Here is a 26132-nt window from a genome sequence, read left to right on the forward strand (position 1 = left end):
ATTCACCAGAGAGAGAGTGGGGAACAGAACAGGCAGATCCATGGAAATACACTGCTGAGGGGAGCAGCGGGCCTGTCAGGAGAGGTCTGCTGCACCATGTGGGTAGCTCCGCGGCTGGGGATAAAACTCGTGCTGCAGTGGCTGTGGATAGCTTGTAGGTTGCATCTTCACCCCTTGTGCCACCAGGGAGACCCAAGCAGTTACATCCTTTAAGGACTTTTTATTTTTATTACATGGTCTCTTTGGGACTTAAGAATATGTGCATTTGAAGCCAGACTCATTTAGAGAAGAATAAGAAATGAATAATTTTATTTCAGGAATTAATAATCCTCTGCTTCATATATTTCATACACATTTTTAAGCAAATTTTTAATTTTTTTTAAGATTTATTTTTTATTTATACAATGGGCTGGGGTACAGGCCAGAGATGCAGGGGGTGAAAAGAGACACCAGAGACAGATTGGGGAGCAGAACAGGCAGACTGACCAAAGTACACTGCTGAGGGGAGCAGGGGGCACGACGGGAGAGGTCTGCTGCTCCAAGTGGGTCAGCTCCCTGGCCGGCCGGGAATTGAACCCATGCTGCAGAGGCTGCAGACAGCTTCACAGTGGTGCACTCAACCTGCTCGCCACTGGGGAGGCCCTCATGCGCATTTTTTCATGACATTGTCCAATGGATTTCTAATTCTGGAATATTTAAATTCTTATCCAATTAAACATTTTGTTAATTTTTACTCTGTGATGGCTCCCAGATTTCCTTTTCTTACAGCTGCTAAGTTTTCCAAGCTTTTATCACCATATGTATGATCTCCTAGCTAGTATCCTTTGAATTTTCTTCAAATCATCCTCCGTACGATTCCAGAATAAGATTTTTCTTAAATTTCTCATTTTATTTTTATAAGTTTGAAATTGTTTATTGCCTTTAGGAATCTATAAAGGATCCATATGAAGAATTCAGAAACTTTGTGAATTTGTACGGGAAAATAATTACGTCTTTATTTTCAGTAATTTTTTTTCAATAAAATGAACACCTCACTTTATGAAAGAATAAGTCATAAAATAAATATTCAGCCTCCCTGATAACCAGAGATACAAATTATTGTGATTCCGTTTACATAAACAAAGCTTTCCCACAATTACAAAACCGACTGTGGTTTGGGTATAGGAAAATAATACTCAGATACTATGTTGGTGGGAGTTTAAATTAGTTAACCTTTCAAAAAGTCAATATAGTTAAAAATCTTTCAACAGTCCAACACCTTTAACAAAGTTATTTTCAGTAACTTCTAATTGAAATTAGCATTTTTTCCAATTCTGAACACAATCTAAAAACTATAGTAATATTTTTTTTTTTAAGATTTTATTTATTTATTTATTTATACAAGCACTGGGTACAGTCAGAAGCGCGGGAGGGTGAGAGAATTCACCAGAGCCAGAGCGGGGAGCAGAGCAGGCAGACGGACCGAAGGACACTGCTGAGGGGAGCAGCGGGCGGCAGGAGAGGTCTGCGCACCATGTGGGACCCTCCTCCGGTGGCCGGGGAGCAGCTGGGGATCGAACCGGCGCCTCAGAGGCCGCGGGCAGCTTCGCAACCCAGCGCTCAACCGCTGCGCCACCGGGGAGGCCCAAAACTATAGTAATATTAACAACACTTGGAACTTTATCATTAAAGAAAATTGATATTTTTGTATCACATTACAGTTTAAGATACTTAAAATACATCTTAAAATACTTATAATTCAAATTTACGATAGTAACTCCTGTTGTTTAATGAATTTATAAAGAAGTAAGTATGGGGCCTCCCCGGTGGTGCAGCGGTTGAGCACTGGGCTGCGAAGCTGCCCGCAGCCTCTGCGTCGCCGGTTCGATCCCCGGCTGCTCCCCGGCCACCGGAGGAGGGTCCCACATGGCGCGCAGACCTCCCCTGCCTCCCGCTGCTCCCCTCAGCAGTGTATTTCCTCAGTCTGCTCGCTCTGCTCCCCGCTCTGGCTCTGGTGAATTCTCTCGCCCTCCCGCGCTTCTGACTGTACCCAGTGCTTGTATAAATAAATCTTAAAAAAAAAAAAAAGAAGTAAGTATGTTACCATAGCACAGATTTTTATTTTGCCATTTTAGTAACTGTATTTCAATATAATCATTGTCTGGTTCTACATCTAACTGGATGCATTTAAAAACATTCTGAGAAGGTGTCCTTAGCTTTTATTAGATTGACAAAGGTTAACAATCCATGTTTTCCCATTTACAGGGCTTGAAAAATTGTAAGCAAAACAAAAGTTGCTAAGAATTAAAGAACAGTCAATAAAATACTTTAAGCTATAGTGTTTCTCTACACTTTTGATAATATTTATATATTATGAGAATGATTATAGCTAGTAATTCTTTTTCTTTAAAATGTACATTATAGAGATGGAACCAGAGGTGGTGAAATTAAACTAAGATCAGTTTAATATATACTAATGACATCAAACTCACATGTTTTTCTTATCCTAGTATTTAACTTATAAAATTTAAAGTTCTTGCAGTGTTTTCAGAATCCCTCTATTAATCTAAAACAGTTGCGAGGAAGGGCAATCTGAATTAGATAAAAATATGAATAATGGAATATTTTAAAAGTAATGCAGTTAGTTTATTAAGGCTGACTTTACTTGACCAAAATAAATAAATAAATAAAAGGTCTGGTCAAATTGCTAAACACTCAGTAAAAATAATTTGAATTAGTATTTTCTGATAATTAAAACAGAGTGATAATTAAAACTCTTTCCAGAGTGCTTGAAAACAGGTTGTCTTTTATGCATTTACCTACTTTAACATCATTCATTTAAAAAAATATTAAGCGGGCCTCCCCAGTGGCGCAGCGGTTGGGCGCTGGGTTGCTAAGCTGCCCGCAGCCTCTGCAGCACCGGTTCGATCCCCGGCTGCTCCCCGGCCACCGGAGGAGGGTCCCACGTGGTGTGCAGACCTCTCCTGCCGCCCATTGCTCCCCTCAGCAGTGTACCTCGGTCATTCTGCCTGCTCTGCTCCCCGCTCTGGCTCTGGTGAATTCTCTCACCCTCCCGCGCTTCTGACTGTACCCAGTGCTTGTATAAATAAATAAATGAAGATCTTAAAAAAAAATAATAATAATAAAAATAAAAACTTTCTTAAAAAAAAAAAATAAAAAAAAATAAAAAAATATTAAGCACTTTTAGGGCCTCCCCGGTGGCGCAGCGGTTGAGCGCTGGGTTGCGAAGCTGCCCGCAGCCTCTGCAGCGCCAGTTCGATCCCTGGCTGCTCCCCGGCCACCGGAGGAGGGTCCCACATGGTGCACTGACCTCTCCTGCCGCCTGCTGCTCCCCCCAGCAGTGTACTTCGGTCCCTCTGCCTGCTCTGCTCCCTGCTCTGGCTCTGGTGAATTCTCTCACCCTCCCGCTCTTCTGACTGTACCCAGTGCTTGTACATATGTATAAATAAATAAATAAATCTTTTTAAAAAAAAGAGTACTTTTATGTGCAGAAATAGACTTGAGCCCTCAGGTCATGAATAACCTTAGTTTCTTTCAGTGAAGTGGCCATGGTCATCAACATATTATAATTTATATTCTCATGATTAATTATGACAGTGACCTAATAATAAAGAAAGAGCAGTATGTGGTAATGATATAAAGTTGAAAAGATATTTATTAAGCCACCAAGTTACAAAAGGATATCAGGGGACTTAAAAAAACACAGGGCAAGTTTAGACAATGACAATGAACATGGCAGATTATCTTGGGTTTAAAAGTTCTTGTGCAGTTATATCTATAGCACGTTGTTAATTTACACACCAAACATTTTCCAAGATCTGCAAACTTAAAAAAGTGCAAGAGCCAAACTGTACTTTGTTAGTACACTAAATATACATCGATCACAACACTTGTTTCTGTTGATAACAGCAGGTAAAATTAAATTGTGAAGTGTTTCTTCTTTCTTGTCTTGTTATAAAAAGAAGAGATCTTCTAGATTTCTGGGTAAGAGGGATAACTAGCAATCCCACAGTGATTTTTACTATTTCTTGCCATCCGAATATATCCTTGCTCACCAAAGGTGGTGCCCCAGCTTTAGAAAAAGAAGTAACACAACATTACAAAGGAATAGAATTAAATCACGTTAGTAACTTTTTATTGCTTAGGTTGTTTTTCTCCTAAAGTGATTACATACAAAAGTTGTGAAACAAATAATATAGTAATTTCCCCAGGACTTTTAGGCCATTTGCAAAGGATAGTTTGGAAAACTTTCATTATCTAAGGCCCATCAATTTTGCAACTGTTTAGAGAGCTTACCAGGTATTGCTTAAAGGTAGTTTCTTGGTGTGTGTGTGTGTGTGTGTGTGTGTGTGTGTGTGTGATTAAGGTTCTAATGAGCATATGGTTAATACATTTCATTCCCCCCCTACTAAAATTACGTTTAGGCCTGATAATTTAGGGGAGTCATTTATTCATTTTTCTGTATATTAGATTAAATTCCTTCCCTTTATTCCCTAGAGACAATCTTGAACCATTTTGTGGGAAGTCCCTTAGATTATGGTGGCCTTCTAGCCAAGCACATGTTCTTGTTAGGCCCTTAAACTTTTCTATTCTAAGTACATAGCAATTATATCTTAGCTCAACTAACTTTCTAAATTTAAGGATCTGCCTAAAATTGACAACTTACACAATCCAAATATTTCAGGAGTTTAATCAACCTTATTATAACCTTAGATTATACTTAACCTCAAAATCTCTACTGGCTAATTATTAAGGCTGGGGAATATGTACTTCATCATTCCTCACACAGATGCCCTAGTTTTATTTTCTGGACTGAATTAAACCATCAAGGGTTGTACAATTTTTCTATTTTGCACGATTTTTCCCCCACCCCCCTATTTTGCACTATTTTTAAATGAAGATTTATTTATTTATGCATACAAGAGCTGGGTGTAGGTCAGAGGTGCAGAGGAGGTGAGAGGATTCAACAGAGACAGAGTGGGGAGCAGAACTGGCAGATGTACTGAAATCCACTGCTGAGGAGAGCAGCAGGGAGACAGGAGAGGTCTGGTGTGGGTAGCTCCCTGGCCAGCTGGGCATTGAACTCATGCTGCAGAGGCTGCAGAGAACTTCACAGGGCTGTGCTTAACCCCTTGCGCCACCAGGGTGGCCCTATTTTGCACTATTTTGGTTCCACAGAATAATATTTTTTCAATTGTTTCTTATTAAATCACTGGCCTATGTTTTTAGACTTTATGAAAGCATTCTTTAAACTTATGTGTATGGTTGGAATGTTATCAAGGGGATTGTTACCTAGATCAGGCAGTATTCTTTTTACAAAGAATTTTAAAAGGCTTTCACTGCTCTGGGCCCAAGCTGACCATGGGTTACAAGTGGACCAAGATATTGATGCCCTACTTCCCCAGGGGGCCATACAGATGTACCATCTTCTGTGTGTGCCACAGCACAAAAAAGGTAATGAAGCGCCTTCCTGTGTGCTTACAATTTGTAGGCTCTGTACTTCCGTTAGATTTGGGGCATGTTATTAGCTGGATTGCATCCACCCAAAATTCATATGTTGGAATCTGTACTACCAGTACATCCAAATGTGACCTTATTTGGATATAGAGTTGTTGCAAATATAATTAGGTTAAGATGAGGTCATTAGGGTGGATCATAATCTATTATGACTAGTGTCTTATAAAAAAAGAAAATCAAACAGAGATTAACGTGCTCACAGGGAGAATATCACGTGGAAATAAAGGTGGAGGCCTGGAGGTTCTTTGACAAGCCTGGAAATCCTAAGGTTGCCAGCAAACCGTTAGAAATTAAAGAAAAGGCACTGAGAATTTTCTTCCTCACAGCCTTCAGAAGAAGCCAACTTTGCCAATGCCTGCATCTCTAATTTCTTTTTTTTTTTTTTTTTAAAGATTTATTTATTTATTTATACAAGCACTGGGCACAGTCAGAAGTGCGGGAGGGTGAGAGAATTCACCAGAGCCAGAGCGGGGAGCAGAGCAGGCAGAAGGACCAAGGTACACTGCTGAGGGGAGCAGCGGGTGGCAGGAGAGGTCTGCGCGCCATGTGGGACCCTCCTCTGGTGGCCGGGGAGCAGCCGGGGATCGAACCAGCACTGCAGAGGCTGCGGGCAGCTTCGCAACCCAGCGCTCAACCGCTGCGCCACCGGGGAGGCCCCTGCATCTCTAATTTCTAACCTTGAGAATCATGAGACAATAAATTTTGTTGTGTAAGCCACATGGTTTGTGGTGCCTTGTTATAGGAACACTGGAAAACAAATACAAGGAGAAACCTCAAACTTTCTACATATTCACTCTTCATATTTCCTCTAGAAGCCACATTCCTCTGTTTATGGATTATATTGATGTCAGTTAATTCATGAATTAAGAAGCTGGTAGGTGCTATGTAGTGGTAAGGATACAAAGGCGAGACATAATCTCTACCCAAGGGGACACAAGAATATTGGAGTGAAAGATGGGAAAACAAACAATTTAAATACAATGTATAGAACATTCCCACATGCACACGACACTTCGGGGCCACAGGAAAAATGGCATTTTAGCCAGTCCAAAGATTCAGAGGAAACTTCCTGGTATTGCCGTGCTGATTTCGAAGGAGCGAGGAGAAAGGATGTTCAGGCAGAGGGAACAGCAGAGTTGATACATGAAGGTATTAGTTATAAAGTGAGATGCATGCTAGGGCTGAGGCTGGCAAGGTAGCTGGCACCACAACACAGATGATTTGTCTTCTCTATGAAACAGCATTAATTTTTACCCCAAATAGTAGTAGATAGAAGATCTGTAAGCTCAGATTCATGTTTTGGACAAACCAGTCTGGCAACTGCATGAAAAGGGGATTTGACAGCAAAGAAGAGCAGTTAGATTACAGAGATAGTCCAGGCAGGTGGCAGACCGAGACCAGCGACAGAGGGCAGAGAGAGGCCAGAACCAAGAGGCGGTATGAGATAAAATTAGTCTGACTTGTTGCTTGTTGGATTTGGAGGTGTTTAAGGTGATCCATGATATCTAATAGGGTGACTGTGATGTATGAGGTGTTGCCATTTATTGAGACGGGACATCACGGAGGAGAAACAATATGGCTCTGAATCCCTTGGAAATACTAAATTTGGAGAAACTAACATATATGGATACATGGATATACCCAGATAAATAAGTCTGAAGTTCAGGGCACAGATCAGAGCTGGAGCTAGAGATTTGAAAACCTTCAGCAGATAAGGTATAGCTAAAAATCATAAACCTGGGATGAGGTTTTCTTTTTCTTTTTTTTTAAGATTTATTTATCTATTTATATAAGAACCGGATTACAGGCCAGATGCATGGGAGGGTGAGAGGATTCACCAGAGACAGAGCGGGGAACAGAACAGGTAGACTGACGAAACACACTGCTGAGGGGAGCAGCGGGCGGGACAGGAGAGGTCTGCCACACCACGTGGGACTCTGGCCGGCCGGCTGGGATCCAACCAGCGCTGCAGAGGCTGCGGACAGCTTCACAGCGCTGTGCTCAACTGCCTGCACCACCAGGGGAGGCCCCTGGGATGAAATTTTCATGAAGAAAAATGTAGACTAAGAAGAGTAATGGGCAGAGGACGGAGTCCTCTGGGAAAGACCCCTTTTGGGGGGTAAGCAGAAAAATAGGAGTTCCCATAGGAGACGGGCAAAGAATGAGCAGAGAAGTGTAGAAAATAAGTCATAAAAACAAAGTGCTGGAGGAAGACTAGGAAGCGAAGACACAGCACTGAGTCATTTACAATGTCACTCTGGAAGGCGCTATCAATGTTTATCATTGTCAACATCATCTTCATCGTCATCATCATCACAAGAAAGTATTTGTTGGGGTTCCCTGAAATTCCTGATTTTAATTAAATATACATCAAGGGGTGAATACATTACCTGTTTTTCACAAGCCAGTAATCTTTCCCATCGAGGTTGCCGTAGCCAACCACCAGCACACCGTGGTTCACAGTGTCATTACAGGCCGGGTCGTCGTAGACACCTGAGAGTAAATATGGTGGAGGAGAGTGGAAGGCATGTGACAAGTAGGGGCACTTAAAAATGTTATCACTTTCACGAGACTGTTTTGGATCTACGGCAAGGTGAGTTAAAACGTTAGAACATGTCTAAATGCTTCAATGCTCACGCTTAAACTACTCAGAGCTCACAGTTCTTGCCATCACTACTCTAGTTGTCAATTTGCTTGCCAAGCTGGACATTGATCCAATTGCAGTTCCCTGAGGAACCATCTTTGATAAGCTGCCACCTGTTGCTAATTATTTTTTGACATATACATAATCAGATACTGCATTTCCTTACAGATTGAACCCAATTTCTGTCTAAATTGTTCCATGCATTTTTGCCCTTAATTATTAAATGATCTTTAAGGAGAGGTTTAAAAAAAAGGAAGATAATCTTCGACCTGGTCTAGTACCATGCTCCGCACTTCCGGGGTGCCCCGCCCCAGCTGTGCTCACTGTCACCCTGCAGGTACCGGACTAAGTGGCACCATTTCTACCCCACTGACCACCTTCAATTTATGTGACCCCAGGCATGCGAACCCCCCCAAGATTTAGTTTTCTCATCTGTAAAGAGGTGTTTTGTGGGAATTAAATGAGCTAATGCACAGAAAGAATTCAGCATCAGTACTTGGCAGGGGGAGTTGGTAACTTTTGATAATTATTACTTTGCTGTTTAGAGCCAAGTATATAAAATGCTTACATGAAGTGGGGGATTCTATCTAACTTAATCTAACCATTAAGAGGTGGAATGATGTGGAAAGATAACGTTCTTTCTCACAAAGTTAAGGTGCACACAGGGGAAGCATAGCTGAGGCTTTACCACTTCTGTAAAGGAAGAAGGATGCACGCGTGGCATCGATGCCCACAGACACCGGGCCTTTGTTGGCCACTGCTTCTTTCAAGGCCTCCTCATCACCATAGGGAAGTCTGGTGTACTTTGAACACGTGGCAGCTCGATTTCTGGAGTCATACTGGCACTTCCCATCCTGCAAGAAAGAGTATAAATTAAGTAAAGCCTTCTGCTCCATAAATACTAGATAAATCATCAGTCGTCGAAGTCTGGGTTTCAAAGATGTGTTCTGTCCTCATTTAAGTGCTCCATTCAAAGACAGAAAAACTAAATCTTGCAGATGCCAGAAGTCCCACACTTCAGCAATAACAGAAAATACAGAATCATTTTACAACTTCAGGTTGTGAACACCTGCATACCTGTGAGAACTGCAAGAATCTGAGGTGGAGCATGGGAAAATGTTACATAAAGGTCATATGTTCTAGACTAGTTCTTCGGTCTTCTTCTTTTTTTTAATATTTATTTATTTATTTATACAAGCACTGGGTACAGTCAGAAGCGCGGGAGGGCGAGAGAATTCACCAGAGCCAGAGCGGGGAGCAGAGCAGGCAGAAGGACCGAAGTACACTGCTGAGGGGAGCAGCTGGCGGCAGGAGAGGTCTGCGCGCCATGTGGGACCCTCCTCCGGTGGCCGGGGAGCAGCCGGGGATCGAACCGGCACTGCACAGGCTGCAGGTAGCTTCGCAACCCAGCGCTCAACCGCTGCACCACCGGGGAGGTCCAAGTTAGGAGGGTTTTTTGAGTGATACTTTATCTTTAAAAATTTTCTGTAAAATGTGTGAATTACTTATATATTTAAAGAAAATATATGGGGCCTCTTGAAATTCTTGGGATACAAGGAACATACCTCAACATCATAAAGGCCATCTATGACAAGCCAACAGCCAGTATCATCCTCAATGGTGAAAAGCTGAAAGCAATTCCATTAAGATCTGGAACAAGACAAGGATGTCCACTCTCAACACTGCTTTTCAATATAATACTGGAAGTCCTAGCCAGAGCAATAAGACAAGAGAAAGACATACAAGGAATCCAAATAGGAAAAGAAGAAGTCAAACTATCACTATTTGCAGATGATATGATAATATACATAGAGAACCCCAAAAACTCCACAGAAAAACTAATTCAACTTATCAATCAATTCAGTAAAGTGGCAGGATACAAAATCAACACGCAAAAGTCAGTAGCCTTCCTATACACAAACAATAAATCTGAAGAAGAAGAAATAAAAAAAACCATCCCTTTTATTATCGAAACAAAAAAAATCAAATATTTGGGAATAAATCTAACAAAAGAGGTAAAGGACCTATACAAAGAAAATTATAAAACACTGTTAAAAGAAATAGAAGAAGACACAAAGAAATGGAAAGACATCCCCTGCTCATGGATTGGAAGAATAAACATTATTAAAATGGCCATCCTACCAAAAGCAATATACAGATTCAATGCTATTCCAATCAAAATTTCAATGTCATTCTTCAAAGAAATAGAACAATTATTGATGAAATTCATATGGAATCACCAAAAACCCCGAATAGCCAAAGCTCTACTGAAAAAAAAAAGAAGGAAATGGAGGCATCTCACTCCCAGACTTCAAACTATACTACAAAGCCATAATCATCAAAACTGCATGGTATTGGAACAAGAACAGACATACAGACCAATGGAATCGAATAGAAAATCCAGAAATAAACCCACAGATTTATGGTCAACTAATCTTTGACAAAGGAGCAAAGACTATGCATTGGAGCAAAGAAAGTTTGTTCAATAAATGGTGCTGGGAAAACTGGGTTGCTACATGCAAAAGAATGAAGCTTGACCACTACCTCACACCATACACAAAAATCAACTCAAAATGGATTAAAGAACTAGACATAAGACCTGAAACCATAAAATACATAGAAGGAAATATAGGCGAAACACTACGTGATGTGCACATCAAAGACATCTTTACAGACACATCACCCAAAGCAGTGATAGTGAAGGCAAAGATAAACAGCTGGGACTACATCAAATTAAAGAGCTTCTGCACAGCAAAAGAGACAATAACAAAAACAAAGAGAAACCCCACCAACTGAGAGAACATTTTTTGTACCCAACACTAATGATAAAGGATTGATCACAAAAATCTGCAAAGAGCTGATGAGACTCAACAACAACAAAGAAAATAATCCAGTCAAAAAATGGGCAGAAGAGCTAAAAAGAAACATCTCTGAAGAGGAAATGCAAATGGCCAACAGACATATGAAAAAATGTTCAACATCACTTGTAATCAGGGAAATGCAAATCAAAACTACCATGAGATACCATCTTACACCAGTGAGAATGGCACATATTAAAAAAACTAGCAACAACAAATGTTGGCGAGGGTGTGGAGAAAAAGGAACTCTCCTGCACTGTTGGTGGGAGTGCAAACTGGTCCAACCACTATGGAGAGCTGTGTGGAGATTTCTGGACCTACTAAACATAGAGCTTCCATAGGATCCAGCAATTCCACTCCTAGGTATTTACCCAAAGGACACAGAAACATCCATTCCAAAGAGCACCTGCACCCCTATGTTTATAGCAGCACTGTTTACAATAGCTAAGCTTTGGAAACAGCCCAAATGCCCAAAAATAGATGACTGGATGAAGAAGATGTGGTACATATACACCATGGAATATTACTCAGCATTCAAAAAAGATAAACACATGCAATTTGCAGCAACATGGATGGCGCTGGAAGGGATCATGCTCAGCGAAATAAGCCAAAAAGAAAAAGAAAAATACCGGATGGTCTCACTCATAGCAGGAATCTAGAAAACTTAAATAAGGGACCAGGAAAATGAATAACTATAAGAAAGTGAAAATCAAAATCAACAAAAAACTATGAACCAGAGACACTTTTTGGGGGGTGGGGGCCGGGAGGGGAGGGATTGGGATCAGAATGGGGCATGTGCAGTTGTATGGGGGAATATAAAAATAAAATTTATTATTTAAAAAAAAAAAAGAAAATATATGGGGCCTCCCCTGTGGCGCAGCGGTTGAGCGCTGGGTTGCGAAGCTGCCCGCAGCCTCCGCAGCGCCGGTTCGATCCCCGGCTGCTCCCCGGCCACCGGAGGAGGGTCCCACATGGCGCGCAGACCTCTCCTGCCGCCCGCTGCTCCCCTCAGCAGTGTCCTTCGGTCCTTCTGCCTGCTCTGCTCCCCGCTCTGGCTCTGGTGAATTCTCTCGCCCTCCCGCGCTTCTGACTGTACCCAGTGCTTGTATAAGTAAATAAATAAATCTTTTTAAAAACTAAAACCATGGTGACAGAGAGAAGTGAAGGAGGCTTTGACAGAGCGAGAACTCTGGGATTCCGGGGGTTCTGTCACACACTGGCTATGCTTCCCCGGCAGTCGGTGGGGACAGGGCCCGAGTCAAGGGGCGGCCCAGACAGTCTGACGCACCACGGCCTTGTACGGGTAGGAGGCGTCCGAGTCGATGCCGTTGTTGTCGATGACGTACTGGAAAGCCTCGGTCATGAAGCCTCCGTTGCAGCCTTCGTTCATGTATTTTTGGGTCGCGCAGTCCACCAGGTTCTGTGCGCTGAGCGACACCAGCTTCCCCGTTTTCAGCTTCAGCTGTGCCTCCAGGGCCCCCACAGCACTGAACGCCCAGCACGAACCACACGCCCCCTGAAGCAGAGACAAAGTCACTCAGAGACAGTGAATCCAGATGGCCCCCGCTGGGCCTCCGTCAGCCCCAGGGAGACGTCCCGCCACTGCAGGTTTCTCTTTTTGGGACAGTGGCATGAAAACAAAGCACTTCATCATTCCTGAGGAAGGTCCGAGTTAGAGAAAGATTTGCAAACGGCTAAACGCAGAGTGTAAGGCCACACTCGAGGGTGCTGACGGCCCCACTGGGCGCGCATCAGATCCCTACAGTCTTCACCCCCACGGGGAGATGCCACAATAAATAAAGTGTTTTTGGGAGAAGCTTGCATGATCCCTTAACCCTTCCTCCTGCCAAGAGATGCCTAAAATATAAGGTTAGCAACTTCCAAACATTTTTAGCTTGAGAATTTTTAAGTCAAAAGCTGTTTTGCAGAGAAGCCCAGGAACAGACAGACACAAAACCGATTTAGTTTAAAACGGTGGAGTGGGCCAGGGCTCACGGGGATTGCTCTCCTTCTGCCTGCTCCTCCCCCACAGAAGCAAACTGAATTTGCTTTTGGTTAAAGCAGAATCATGCATTCATAGGCAAGCACCCCGGGAAAGGCGCTCACTAAATTATTGGTAGTTAATAACTAAATGTGTCGTTTATTTTGGTGTTCACAAACTTTTATTTTAGAGACGTTGTAGTCAGACTTCCAAAGAACCATATCTAGCTGGAAAAGCATATTAGCAGTAGCATCCACGTCTTAATTTTACGATTCTTCATTGGTCACTAACTAGGGCAGTTACTTGGAGCACAGATTCTTCTCTCTTACCTTGACCTCTAAGGTGATAGATTGATGTGTCTTTTACTCTTAGTTATCCCTCTCTCATGTTGGATTTTGATAACTTCTCTTTTTTACAAGGAAACTAAAGGAACGGCAAAGGCACAGAAACAAATGTATATAGTCCCTCGTTCTTAGCCTAACAGTGTAAGCTGACAGGCCACTCTCCTTCTAGTTCTTTCCTCTCTTTCATTCCTGAAATTCACAACTGAGAGGAGGAAGAAACTTCCAGATCAGTACCCCGCCCCACACGATCCTGATTCTCAAGACAGTGGTTTGATGGAAGCAGCAGTCATCGAGTAGGCAGTTTGTCTTAAAGACCCATTTGCTTCGTTCACAGTTTTCGTCTAATGTGGCTCAAGTTGCTGGCGTCCTAATCACTGTAGGGAACACGGTTAAAGTAGAATGTGGGGTCCTTCCCTCTAGGAACTTACAGTTTAGCGGGGAAGACAAGAATAGCAAAAAGAATGAGAAAGTAACCTAAGGAGAAATTCACCTGTGAAATTCACCTCCAAGTCCCGTGGCTCAACTAAGCCCTTAAGGAAAAGAGAGCGCTGCTTGGGGTACAGAGGCTGGGGGTGACTCACCTGGTACTTCACTTCAGTCACACAGCCCTTCTCTCTCCAGTCCACAGACTCAGGCAGTTTCTGATTAGGCATGGACTTGTACGTGACATTCCTCTGCCACTGGGGGGGGACTTTCAAGGAACTCATCAAAGTCATCACTTCTTCACTGGTCTACAAGGCAAATGCATTTATCTCCTTTCATTTATATCCGTCTGATCAACAGCCTAGTAATTGCAATAGAGTTAACAGCGGGGACAAGTCAGTGGCAGCTGTGCCCAGCGCAGGCTCTGCTAACTGTCTGAGGGTGGAGGGTCTGCATCGCAGTGTTAGGCTCTGCGCTAGCATCCCAGCCTGGCCCTCTCGTTGGGAAGGTCAAGAGGAAAATGGTAAAAACTAGAAGTTACGGGAGGCAGATTCTTGGCTCTAAGCAAGACATCTTATAAAAGGGCTATTTAAAATAGACCGAACTGGGTTCCTTTGTGCGAATTACAAAGGAAATTCTGGCACTTAGGTCAGTATTTAATCTACCTAGATTGTTCCTCCAGGGGGTTTATTTTGTCTGTCTGTGTGTATCTCCATCCATTCATCCATCCACTACCCACCCATCTATCATCTTTCTTCTGTCTATCTGTCTATCTATTATCTATCTATCATCTATCCTGCCTTTGCATTTACATATATTCCTTCACTGCTTGTGTTGATTTTCTATTGCTGCTGTGGCAAATGATTACAAATTTAGCAGTTTAAAAAACACAAGTTAATTATCTTACATTTCTGGAGGCCAGATGTCTGAAGTGGGTCTCAGTGGGATCTGCAGGGCCGCCTTCTTCCTGGAGGCCTGGCTGCAACCGTTTCCCTGCTACTTCAGCTTCCAGCCTGCTCCTGGGCCCAGTCCAGCCTTTCATCCCCAGAGGGAACACTGTTGGGCCCACGTCCTCACGCTGCCCTCTCTGTGGTTCTCTGCCTTCTGATCCCCCTTCCACTAGAAGGACGCCTGTGACTACGTGTGCTCACCCCGATCAATCTCCCCATCACCAGCCTTAATTCCATCTACAACCTCAACTCCCTTTGCCAGGGAACCTAACAAATTCATGGGTTCTGGAACATGGATTTTTTTTTTGCGGGGGGGGGGCAGTTATTTTATCTACCATACTCGTGTTCTTTTTTCTTTTTCTTTTTTGGCATATATTTGGATACTATCTTGGGCCACTAGCTTTAGCTGGAAGGATATTTTTCAGTGTTTCTTCTAGTTCTGCGAGCAACAAGTTCTGTTTTCTTTAATTTGGGAATGTATTTTAGCTTCATTTTTGAAAAGTAGTTTTTCTGGATATAAGATTCTTAGTTGTGTTTTTCTTTCATCACTTTACTATGTAAACCTAGGGGCACTATAACCCTTATTTTTGGCCACAATGGTAAAGTTTCATAGGTTAGAACAAATGTGAAAACTAATGGGAGATTATTTGTGATATTAAATACCCACTCTCCCCCATTAAGAAAGCAGTGGACAGTATTAAGTTGTCAATTTAGATTTAAAATATTAAGGTAACTTCCTACAAAAGATTGCAAGCAATCTTTAGGCTATGCTTTCTAGAATCAATTAAAAATTATAAGCAATAGTAGTGTGTGAGTTTAAAATATTTCTCTAAAGAGGGGTATGTTAAGTAAAGTGGTCATGGCAGGATTAAATAAGGAATCTGTACAAATTATCATGTCCTTAAATTCTAATGTTTTTTCACTTTGTACACATATAAATAATGCTGCTTTGTTGTTTGCCTTCAAATTGCTTTTGGGAAGACAGGAGTCATGCTTACCTAGGCATGGGGGGGGGTTTAATTCTCATGCACCTACCATGTCTGCCAGGTGGTTCATGCCGAGGTCATATGAATGCATTCCCATCGAATGTTCCAGATTGTGAAGCATCACATATTTCAGATTCTTTTCCCAAATGAGACGCCGTGCTACTTCCTCATTCTAAAGTATAAGGAAAAAGAATACAGTTATACTGGATCCTGCACAAATTAGTGCTCAATAATGAAAAGAAATATGGTATAAAACATTCTGGTAAATGTGGATCTGCCTGGAGAATGTGGATTAAATTAACATATGCAATATAGCTGGAAAAAATTCACATATTAATCTTAATTTTTGCTTTTCATTGCTTTGATGCTATTTAATGTTATTTTATGATATACATAATGAATGTCCTCAATGTGTTAAAAAACTTTTTTAGGAACTGCTATTTGCTGAAGTGGTAAACTCACTTAATCTTGATCAGTGTTTTATTTTATTTTTTTATTTTATTTTTTTTTTCCAATTTTTTTTTTTTTAATAGAGGCATGTTTATTTATTTATTTATTTGTTTGTTTGTTTGTTTATACATGCACTGGGTACAGTCAGAAGCGTGGGAGGGTGAGAGAATCCACCAGAGCCAGAGCGGGGAGCAGAGCAGGCAGAAGGACCGAAGTACACTGCTGAGGGGAGCAGCGGGCGGCAGGAGAGGTCTGCGCGCCATGTGGGACCCTCCTCTGGTGGCTGGGGAGCAGCCGGGGATCGAACCGGCGCCGCAGAGGCCGCGGGCAGCTTCGCAACCCAGCGCTCAACCGCTGCGCCACCGGGGAGGCCCTTGATGAGTGTTTTAAAAATCTCTTTTACCCTCTTAAAAAGTAGTTGTGTTAGAAACATCAATTCCAAAGAGCACCTGCACCCCTATGTTTACAGCAGCACTATTTACAATAGCTAAGCTTTGGAAACAGCCCAGATGCCCAAAAATAGATGACTGGATCAAGAAGATGTGGTCCATATATACCATGGAATATTATTCAGCATTTAAAAAAGATAAACACATGCAATTTGCAGCAACATGGATGGCGCTGGAAGGGATCATGCTCAGTGAAATAAGCCAGAAAGAAAAAGAAAAATACTGGATGGTCTCACTCATAGCAGGAATCTAGAAAACTTAAATAAGGGACCAGGAAATTGAATAACTATAAGAAAGTGAAAATCAACAAAAATTATGAACCAGAGACACTTTTTGTGGGGTGGGGGGAGGGAGGGGAGGGATTGGGGTCAGAATGGAGGGGTTGAAATTGTATGGGGAATATAAAAATAAAATTTATTATTATTATTAAAAAAAAAGTAGTTGTGTTGATTACAAATTTCTAGCTATTTTTCTTCAGTAACTTGAAATATTTCTTCATTGTGTTCTGGAATCCCTTGTTGCAGATGAGAGGTCTATTGTCAAATTGTTGTACCTCTGCTTTGCCCCAGTTACACTGTTATTTTGTTGAGGTTACATCCTTTTCCAACATAGATATATTATTTGATTGGGTTATTTGTTTCTTTTTGTTAAATGAGGTAGAGGGTCACACTGCACTCCACCCACCACCAAACCACTCAGGCCCTCCTTCCCAGCCCTCCATCCAGACCCCTTCCCTCACCTCCTGAACCCTCCCTTTGGGGAGGGCTTTGTTTGGTTTTTAGTTTGTTCCTTTGTTTGTGTCTCTTCTACACATGAGTGACTTCATTTGCTATTTCTTTCTCCTTCAGACTTATTTGGCTTAGCATCAGAACCTCCGGTTCCAGTCATGTTGTTGCAATTGGCAAGATTTCATCTTTTTCTATAACTGAGTAGAATTCCATTGTGCATGCGAAACCACACTTTTCTTAACTCATTCATCTGTTCTTGGTCACCTTGGTGGTTTCCATCACTCGGCTGTTGTGAATAGTGCTGCAGTGCACACAGGAGAGCATGGAGCCCTTCAAATTAGTGTTCTGGTGTTCTCCAGATAGATACCTAGGTGTGGGAGTGCCTGGTCACGTGGCAGACTTATTTTTACTACTTTGAGAAACCTCCATACTGTTTCCCATAGGGCTGGGCCAGTTACAGTCCTCCCAAGAGTGTACTAGGTACAACAAGGGACGGGCCTCTCTGGGTGCAGTGTCTGTGCTTAACTTTTAGATGACACTCTCAGGAGCAAAGCAAGGAAATTCCACTGATGCCATTTTGGTCTGTCCTGCTCATTTTGTATTTGTTTTTAACTTTTGTAATTTTTGTGATTAGCTTTATCATTTTTATGATTTGCAATTGCAGCCCATGTTTCTGGGTATGTTTTATTCATTGTTCTCTTGGGTATTTGTGACAGGAGAGCACTTTTGTTTGAAGTACTCAAGACTTTTTTTTTTGTATCTGGAAAGATCTCAACCATCATCTCAACTCTTTTCTCTACTATACCACCTAATTCTCCTCTTCAGAAACTCCTATCAGATGTATTTTGAAATCTCTGTTTCTTTCATCTCCTTTACTTGAATTTTCCTTTTTTATGTACTGAAAAATATTTAGTCGCAGACACTATTTTTAAATGTAATTTTAAATGTGATTCTGAAATGAAATATATGTCAGAACCAGAATATTTAACCATGTGGAGAATGTCTGCAACTGTTCCTCCCGTGAATTTTGCAAATTATTAGCAACCATATGTCCTGAAAACTTCTGTCAATGTCAGCCTCACTGAGGAAAGCACTTTGTCCAGATCCAAGCAATCGCCCATTCCCTTCCTGGTGTGTAAACAAGGTCCAAATTATAGCCCTGTAACTGAATGGCTCTGGGCTCTCATTTTATGTGTTATAACTAATAGGACCACTGATTTCTTTCTTTTTTTTTTTTTTTAAAAGATTTATTTATTTATTTATACAAGCACTGGGTACAGTCAGAAGAGCAGGAGGGTGAGAGAATTCACCAGAGCCAGAGCGGGGAGCAGAGCAGGCAGAAGGACCGAAGCACACTGCTGAGGGGAGCAGCGGGCGGCAGGAGAGGTCTGCGCACCATGTGGGACCCTCCTCCGGGGCCGGGGAGCAGCCAGGGATTGAACCAGTGCCGCAGTGGCCGCGGGCAGCTTCGCAACCCAGTGCTCAACCGCTGCGCCACCGGGGAGGCCCTAGGATCACTGATTTCTAATGCAAATTTAAATTTAGATTAAAAAATTTTTCTACATTTACTTTAAAAGGGTAGTGCTCTAATAGTGTGGAATCTTCTCTGAAGCAAAGACCATCTTATCTCTAACTGCCTGTTGAGACTTCTGGTGAATTGCTGAGGTAGTTTGACTCAGCAGCGATTACAAAATCAACAAGAGGCTCTCTGCTGGTTACAACACACTTCACACTGAAGTCTTCTGTCTGAGGCGGTTGTCAACCAATTCAAAAATTTCAGCTGCCCACCCATGGACGCTGCCAAACAAGCATCGTAGAGGTCTCCCTCCCCACTACCTTCGTCTGTAAGTCAGTCTCCCAAGGGGCTGGAGCAGCTGTGGAAACTCTTCATCAGAGGTTTAAGCTTTGAAGCAACTGATGAGCCTCTGAGAAGCCATTTTGAGCAATGGGACAAGCTCACAGACTGTGGTAATGAGAGCCAAACATCAGGTGTTCCAGATGCTTTGGGTTTGCCACGCTGGAGGAGGTGGGTGCAGCCACCCACCTCATGAAAGAAAAAGAAAAGGAAACTCGGGCTACACAAGAGGGTGGAAGAGTTGTGGTACCAAAGAGGGCTGTGTCAGCAGAAGATTCTCAAAGAACTGATGCCCACTTGCAGGGGCAGGAATGACACAGGGCAGGTTTTCTATGATCCCACGCAGGTCACAAAAGGGGTAAAGGAGGATGAGTCCTGGAGCCCTCGGTGGGTTTCTGCAGGCTTTTTATTGGGATTTACTGGGTACACGGCAGGCAGGGGTGCTGGGGGGCTGGGAGGCCGGTAGGCCTCCCAGGCCCCAGCAAGTCTTTGCTCTGGACTCTCCAGCCTTCTCTCACGTTCTCTCTGCTCTTCTCATGGCTCGGCTTCTCTCTCAGCTTCTCTGCTCCTCTCTCGGCTTCTGCTTGTTCTTGGCTTCTGCTGGCATCCCTGTGATGCCGCCCTTATCAACTCAGTCTCTCAGCCCAGGTGCACTCACTGCAGGTACCGCCATCAGGCCTGCATTCGGGACCTCAGGGTTCCCTCATCTATCCTGATGGCGCGAGGCAGAAAAGCCTGACACTTTTTCCTTACCCTACACCACTTCACTGTGAATAGATTTTTGTTGGTGGCATTAAAGACGACACTGAAGAACATCACCTAGCAGATGCTTTTGAGCAGTGTGGGCACCTGAAGTGATTGAAATCATGACTGATGGAGGCCGTGGCAAGAAGAGAGGCTTTGCTTTTGTATCCTTTGATGACCATGATTCTGCAGACGAGCCTGTCGTTCAGAAACTCCACTCTGTGACTGGCCACGACTGTGAAGGAAGCGCCTATGTAAGCAAGAGACGACCAGCGCTTCAGCCCTCCAAAGAGGTCGAGGTGGTTCTGGAAACTTTGCTGGTGTCGTGGAGGTGATTTTGATGAGAATGATGACTTTGGTCATGGCGGAACCTTCAGTGGCTGAGGTGGCTGTGGCGGCAGCTGTGGTGGTGGATGCGATGGCAGCGGGCTGGCTCCAAGGGATTTGGTAATGGTGGCAGCAGTGCTGCAGGCGGGGAAAGCTGCAATGATTTTGGCCACTACAACAATTACTCTTCCAAGGCCGGACCCATGAAAAGGAGGCAGAAGCTCTGCCCCTAAGATGGTGGATGCCAACGCTTTGCCAAACCACAAAACCAGGGTGGCTGTGCTGGTTCCAGCAGCAGTAGCCGTGGGCCGGGGCAGGAGGTTGTAATTAGCCGCCAGGAAACGAAGCTTAGCAGGAGAGGAGAGCTGGAGAGGAGACGGGGCGCCTGTGCACGGGGCGGCCCGGCCTGGCTGCCACAAAGGAGACACGTGCAGACAACACTCGCGTGCTGGGCAGAGACTCGAGGACCGCGTCGTGACTAATGGTGTGAGAGGTGGCGTTAGGTTCTGCTCGGTGGAAAGTACAAAGATTTCCAACACCAGGTTTCGGTGCAGACTTCCCAAGCGTGTGTGAAGTCAGTCTGCTCTGAAGCCATCTTGGTGAAGTACCCCAGCACCCTGAAGCGGGCATTCCTTCAGGGAGATGCCAGTTTCCATCTGAAGCGTGTTTATGACCACTTGGGCAGAGCAGCCGCAGCTTTCAGAACCCTTGGTGCAGCTGCACCGACGGTTCCTGTGCTGTGACTCGGAGTGCCCCGTGGAGAGGTCACCCAAGCCGGAAAGAAACATTTTCCAAGCCAATGACCTGGGCTCGAACTGTTGTAGAGCAACCCCGATACAAGAACATCATTTCCCCCTAACAGAACTACCGTCCTGCCTGATCCTTTCAGCCTCCCCTCCGCCCCAGCCTTGGAGCTGCCCCCGGGCGCCAGAGCGCGGCTGTTGAGCCACGATTCCTTATCACGATTCCTTCCTAACTGCTTTCTGGAGCCCACAACGTCTCACTCCTCGGCGGACGTTTCCACATCCCACCTCAGCCGGAAGGTCGGGCCTGGCAGAGGCCGCTCTCGCCCTTGTCTGGGGACAGCCACTGAGTAGGACGGTGGCCTGGGAATTATTTCCTTGGATTTTCATAGTTTTTTCCCCTTTTCTTTCCTGGGCTGCCTTCCGGGCAAAGGGCAGAGCGCTGCCTTTCAGACGGCTGGGTGTGGCCGCCCATGTTCAGCCTGGAGTTTCTCCCTTTTGCTAAGTTCTTATTTCTATGACTATTATCCTTCATTTCAAAGATGTCTGATTCGATTTATAATTTATTTCACAACTTCCTGTTCATTTGTGTGGATGTTATTCCATTATATATAGTTATCTTTTAAAATTTTCTCAGTTCTATTATTTTAATTTTATACAGAGCAAATTCATATTGTAACTGTTGATTTGGTTGCCCTCCGGGAGTTTTATTTACCTAGAATACAATGTACATTGAATACAAGCTACATGGCGCCTTCTTGAATTGCCCCCTAAGGTGACCGCTTCCAGAAAGTCAGCCCAGACAGCAGTCGGCGACAGCTCCTTCCTGCCTCGTTTGAGAGCCCAGGCAAGACCCTGGTCTCAGGTAGTTAGTCTGGCTGCAGCTTCTTCCCCCTTGGAGCAATGTTTTATTGTTCCCCCGATGACGCCGTGTATAGTTCTATTTCCAAACCACTCAAAGGGAAGAAATGGAATAAAGCCAAACAAATCTAATGAAGTACAGAAAAGGAAAAAATGACCTTTGAGATGGATTCTAAAGGTAGGCTATTAACCCAGCCCTCTTCATTCCTTCTAAGCCACTGGAATTGTTAGAGAGACAGCATTCCCTTCAGCAGACAGTGGTGCTACCTGCACATCTAATTCTAGTTAAGCGAATTAGCGGCCTGGTGTGAAAGGGAGTGGGTGAAGGTGAAACTCATCACCACCTAGAAAACTCTTACCAAGCACATAAATACCTAATGCTCACATCCAAACTCAGAAACATTATGTATAGTTCTAGGACTTAGTTATTTGAAGCAGTAAGGGTAGGCCTTGAATCACTCAGTAAGTGTGTGCTCTGCAACAAAAACAAAGTACGAAGTGGGAAGTGAGAACCAAGAGAGCACATCTGCAGTGAGCCTTGCAGTGGGGCTGACATCGGCCATTTTTGTTCCTCAAACTTGCTCTCATTTCCTCTGACTTTGTGCTTCCTGGCTTCTATCAATTCTCTGCTCAAAAGGTCACCTTAGTGAAGACGTCTCTGAACTTTCTATCCTATTCACACAACAACCATCCCCAGGGCTCCCTCACGCCCTGGCCTTGCTTTATTTTTCACTCCTGCACCATCTAACGCCAACACACCATCATCAAGAATACCCTGTGTAGCTACTTATTTATTTACTTATTTCCTGTCTCTACTGGAATAAAAGTTCCATAAAAACAGAAACACTGGGGCCTCCCTGTTGGCGCAGGGGTTGAGCACAGCACTGGGAGGCTGTCCGCTGGCCAGGGAGCTGCCCGCATGGCGCGGCAGACCACTCCTGTCTCCCCGCTGCTCCCCTCTGCAGTGTGTTTCAGTAGATCCACCTGTTCTGTTCCCCGCTCGTCTCTGGTGAATCCTCTCATTCCCCCACCCCCACACCTCTGGCTCGTACCCCAGCTCTTGTGTGCATAAATAAAAACAAAAACAAAAGCAAAAACAGAAACTGTTTTGTTTCCTGCTCTATCCTCCTGTTTTGTCTCTCTGCTGTATCCTCCAGAGTAGGATTTGGCAAGAAGTGTCTAACACTGGAAACACTGCCTGTAAGGCCTCACTTTGAGGGGAGCAAGTGGGCATTTAGGGGTAAAAGCAGTGCCTCAGGTGGTGCGTCTACCTTTCCCGTGTACTGCTTGCCGTAGGTGTTCTTCCAGAGGAGCCAGTGGCGATCCAGGGTGGCGTCTCTCTGCGGCTGTGCCGTCGCCAAGGGGCAGGCCAGGAGCACCCAGACCAGCCACTGCACCCTGTGAAGAAAGGGGCACAGAAGATCGTCTACCGGCTGCAAATCTGGTGACAGGGTCAAAGCCACAGAACAACACAGTTTACACAGGGAGGCACAGCTCAGGGATCTGTTGTCACAGGGGGCACCTGCATAGTTAGGTCTGAAATATCGCTTCCAGTACTTGGTAGTGCTTTGAAAAGAGATTGTTTGAAATTTCCTGATCTCTGGTTAATCAAATTTACATCCAAATGTCGTGGGAAGAGGTGCTGGGAAGGAAAGCAGGGGATTTCCAGGAATAGCAAATACAATCCGGGGAAATCCTCTTTCCTTCTTTAAAAAAAATCCTTAAAAAGAAGACAAACCTTTGAAAATCAGTGTGCTTTCTGTATAGTTCGTATAATCACTTACTTATTATAAATAATACTCATATTCTTTTATAATAAACATTTACATTAATATTAAAATTATATTAAATATATTTTATATCACTTACATTAAATAATAAATTCATATATTAAAATAACTATAATAAATGTACTTGTAACAGTTATATAATTATACAGATTATAAAATTATTATACTATTATAAAATATACTATAAACGATAATGATTATTATAATTTATTATCTGAATGATTGAATACAGGAGTTTTTAACCAGTCTATTTAAATATCCACACCCTTTAGAGGTAGTTACAAGGCAACTCCCATGGATTGCTTTCCCATCATTGGGTCATTTTTCTTTTTTTAAGCTTTTTTCCCAACAATCAAAATATCTATTTTAAAGGAAGCAATTAACTACTTTTGAAAACTCCACTTGTAAGTTTACTCCAAAGAGACCACCGGAAATTCAGTGACTAACTCCCGCAAACTGGATTCTACTTTCCTTTGAATTCAAGGAAGTTGGCAGTTAAACCGGTAAATCTTCAAATTTCAAAGGAGGCTGCACTTCAGCCTCAGGCTTAGCTGTCCATCAGACACTAACTTTTCAAGGGGGATTGCCTTTCACCGAAAAAACAGGAGGTAAAGTCAACGACATGGTTTTTTTTCTGTTTGTTTACTTCCTAAAAGCAAAAGAAAAACAGAAAGGAAGACAGACTGTAAGGACAAAACGAAGAAGAACAGACATACGGACCTGAAGGGACTCGCGTGGGCTGCCATGGCCGGTTGCTCAAGGTGGGCTCTTGCCAAAGACTTCAGTCAGGAAAAGGGCTCCTGCTCAAGTGAGTTTAAAAAGAAATCGGGACTTGTCACATGAGGCACTGAATGAGGAAGTGAACTTTCATTTCAGTTTCATTTCGTCTGACGGAGTCAGCCCCCTCCAACCTCCTGAGTGGTCAGCTGCCAGGACCCCAGAGGAGAGAGCCAGACAGACCCGCAAGGTCAGGGCAGCCCTCGCTTAGGCTTTAGTCCCTCCTCATTTTCATAATTCACTTTTCTTAAAATCACCAAACATCAGATCAAAAAAGTTTAGCCCGGAGGTGTTAAGCCCAACTTCCTCCGTGATTTCCAAGAAGAACTCATCTTATCCCTTTAATACAACTCACCTGTGAGCCACTATTTTCTAATTCCCACCTGGCCATTTCTTACTTCATTAATTCAAAATATCTTTTTTGACAATAACAGAGGTCCATATATCCACTGGAAGAAAGATAAACCTACTTTCCTCTGATTGCTGGAGGGCACCTGGGAAGAGACAGGAATAAGATGAACTATGAAGTTTTACAATTTGCATTTTCCATATTATTGAGGTTGAATACCTTTTTTTTTAAAAAAAAAAAGATTTATTTATTTATATAAGAACCGGGTTCAGGCCAGATGTACGGGAGGGTGGGAGGATTCACCAGAGACAGCGGGGAACAGAACAGGCAGACTGACGGAATACACTGCTGAGGGGAGCAGCGGGCGAGGCAGGAGAGGTCTGTGCGCCATGTGGGATTCTCTCCCGCCGGCCGAGATCAAACCCACACTGCAGAGGCTGCGGACAGCTTCACAGTGCGGCGCTCAACCGTCTGTGCCACCAGGGAGGCCCGAGGTTGAACATCTTTTTACACATGATGGACTACTTGCGCTGTCTGTGAATTGCCTGTCATATCTTTTGTTCATTTTTCTATTGTATTATTGCTTTTTCTTGGCAACTTGTAGGAGGTTGTTTTTTTAAAAAATACATATTCTGGCTACTAAAATATTTTTTTCTGCAGAATTTAATTTTAAATTTTGTTTATTGAAGTAACATTGATGTACGACACATATGTGCTATTGCCCGTGCCCCCCACCACAGCGCCGGTGAACAGCCCCCCATGTCCACTGGGCCCGGGAGCCTCTGTTCCGCAGTCAGATTTCCAGGGCGGGTTTTTGTCTCTTCCGTTGCTTTGCATTTACACTCTGCATTGCTGACATTGTTAGCATGCGACAGAGAGATGTCTGGGGCCCCCAAATTGCAGCTATAATGGGGGTCCAGCCACTTAACACGCCAGAGGCTCACTTTCTGTCTGCGAGAGTAGTCCAGGAACGTCAGCTTCACGGCTTGTGAACTGGGAGACACGGCAGTGGACAGAGTGATCTCTTCAAAAGGCGGTAAAATTGGATGGTTCCGACTGGCCCTTCCTGTGACAGGGTGGTGCCCAGGAAAAGGGAAAGTTCCAGGTTCCCTGCCCCCCCCCCTCCTGTGGGGTTACATTCCTGTGACATTCCTAGGCTGTGGAGATAGAGGCTCACTTGCCAGCCCCCCACTCCGGGTATTTACTTGAAACCCTAACACTCTTGGCACGCAGGGGTCGCCTTTGAATTGGCCAATCCCTACTGCTCGAACAACAGCACCAGGTACTCTCAAGCAGCAAACAAAATCCTGGGTAAGGGGTTTGTTATCTATGGGCTTTTTGGCCTTTTCTGTGCTG

At 43.7% G+C, this 26132-nt stretch overlaps 1 protein-coding gene across 1 annotated transcript; it reads right to left on the minus strand.

Annotated features, from left to right (window-relative positions):
• Positions 1 to 3612: 3612 nt before the first annotated feature.
• CTSS (cathepsin S) lies at positions 3613 to 24557 on the minus strand. Its single transcript, XM_037500131.2, has 8 exons — positions 24371 to 24557; positions 23132 to 23258; positions 15753 to 15875; positions 13926 to 14075; positions 12308 to 12535; positions 8850 to 9015; positions 7908 to 8010; positions 3613 to 4072 (listed from the first exon to the last, which is right to left on the minus strand). The coding sequence occupies exons 1-8, from the start codon at positions 24394 to 24396 to the stop codon at positions 3973 to 3975; spliced, it is 1023 nt and encodes a 340-aa protein (XP_037356028.1). The 5' UTR covers positions 24397 to 24557; the 3' UTR covers positions 3613 to 3972.
• Positions 24558 to 26132: the final 1575 nt, after the last annotated feature.

The sequence above is a fragment of the Talpa occidentalis genome, unplaced genomic scaffold (assembly GCF_014898055.3).
Source record: "Talpa occidentalis isolate TD23 unplaced genomic scaffold, MPIMG_talOcc4v2.1 talOcc4.9, whole genome shotgun sequence".
Taxonomy (NCBI): domain Eukaryota; kingdom Metazoa; phylum Chordata; class Mammalia; order Eulipotyphla; family Talpidae; genus Talpa; species Talpa occidentalis.

Coding starts and splice junctions, on each gene's coding strand:
- CTSS (XM_037500131.2), bottom strand. CDS start 24,396: ATGGCAGCCCACGCGAGTCCCTTCAG. Junction 14,076..15,752: donor TGAACCACCTGGCAGACATG/GTAGGTGCATGA, acceptor TTTGCCTTGTAG/ACCAGTGAAGAAGTGATGAC. Junction 8,011..8,849: donor CTTCTTCCTTTACAGAAGTG/GTAAAGCCTCAG, acceptor ATTTACTCTCAG/GTGTCTACGACGACCCGGCC.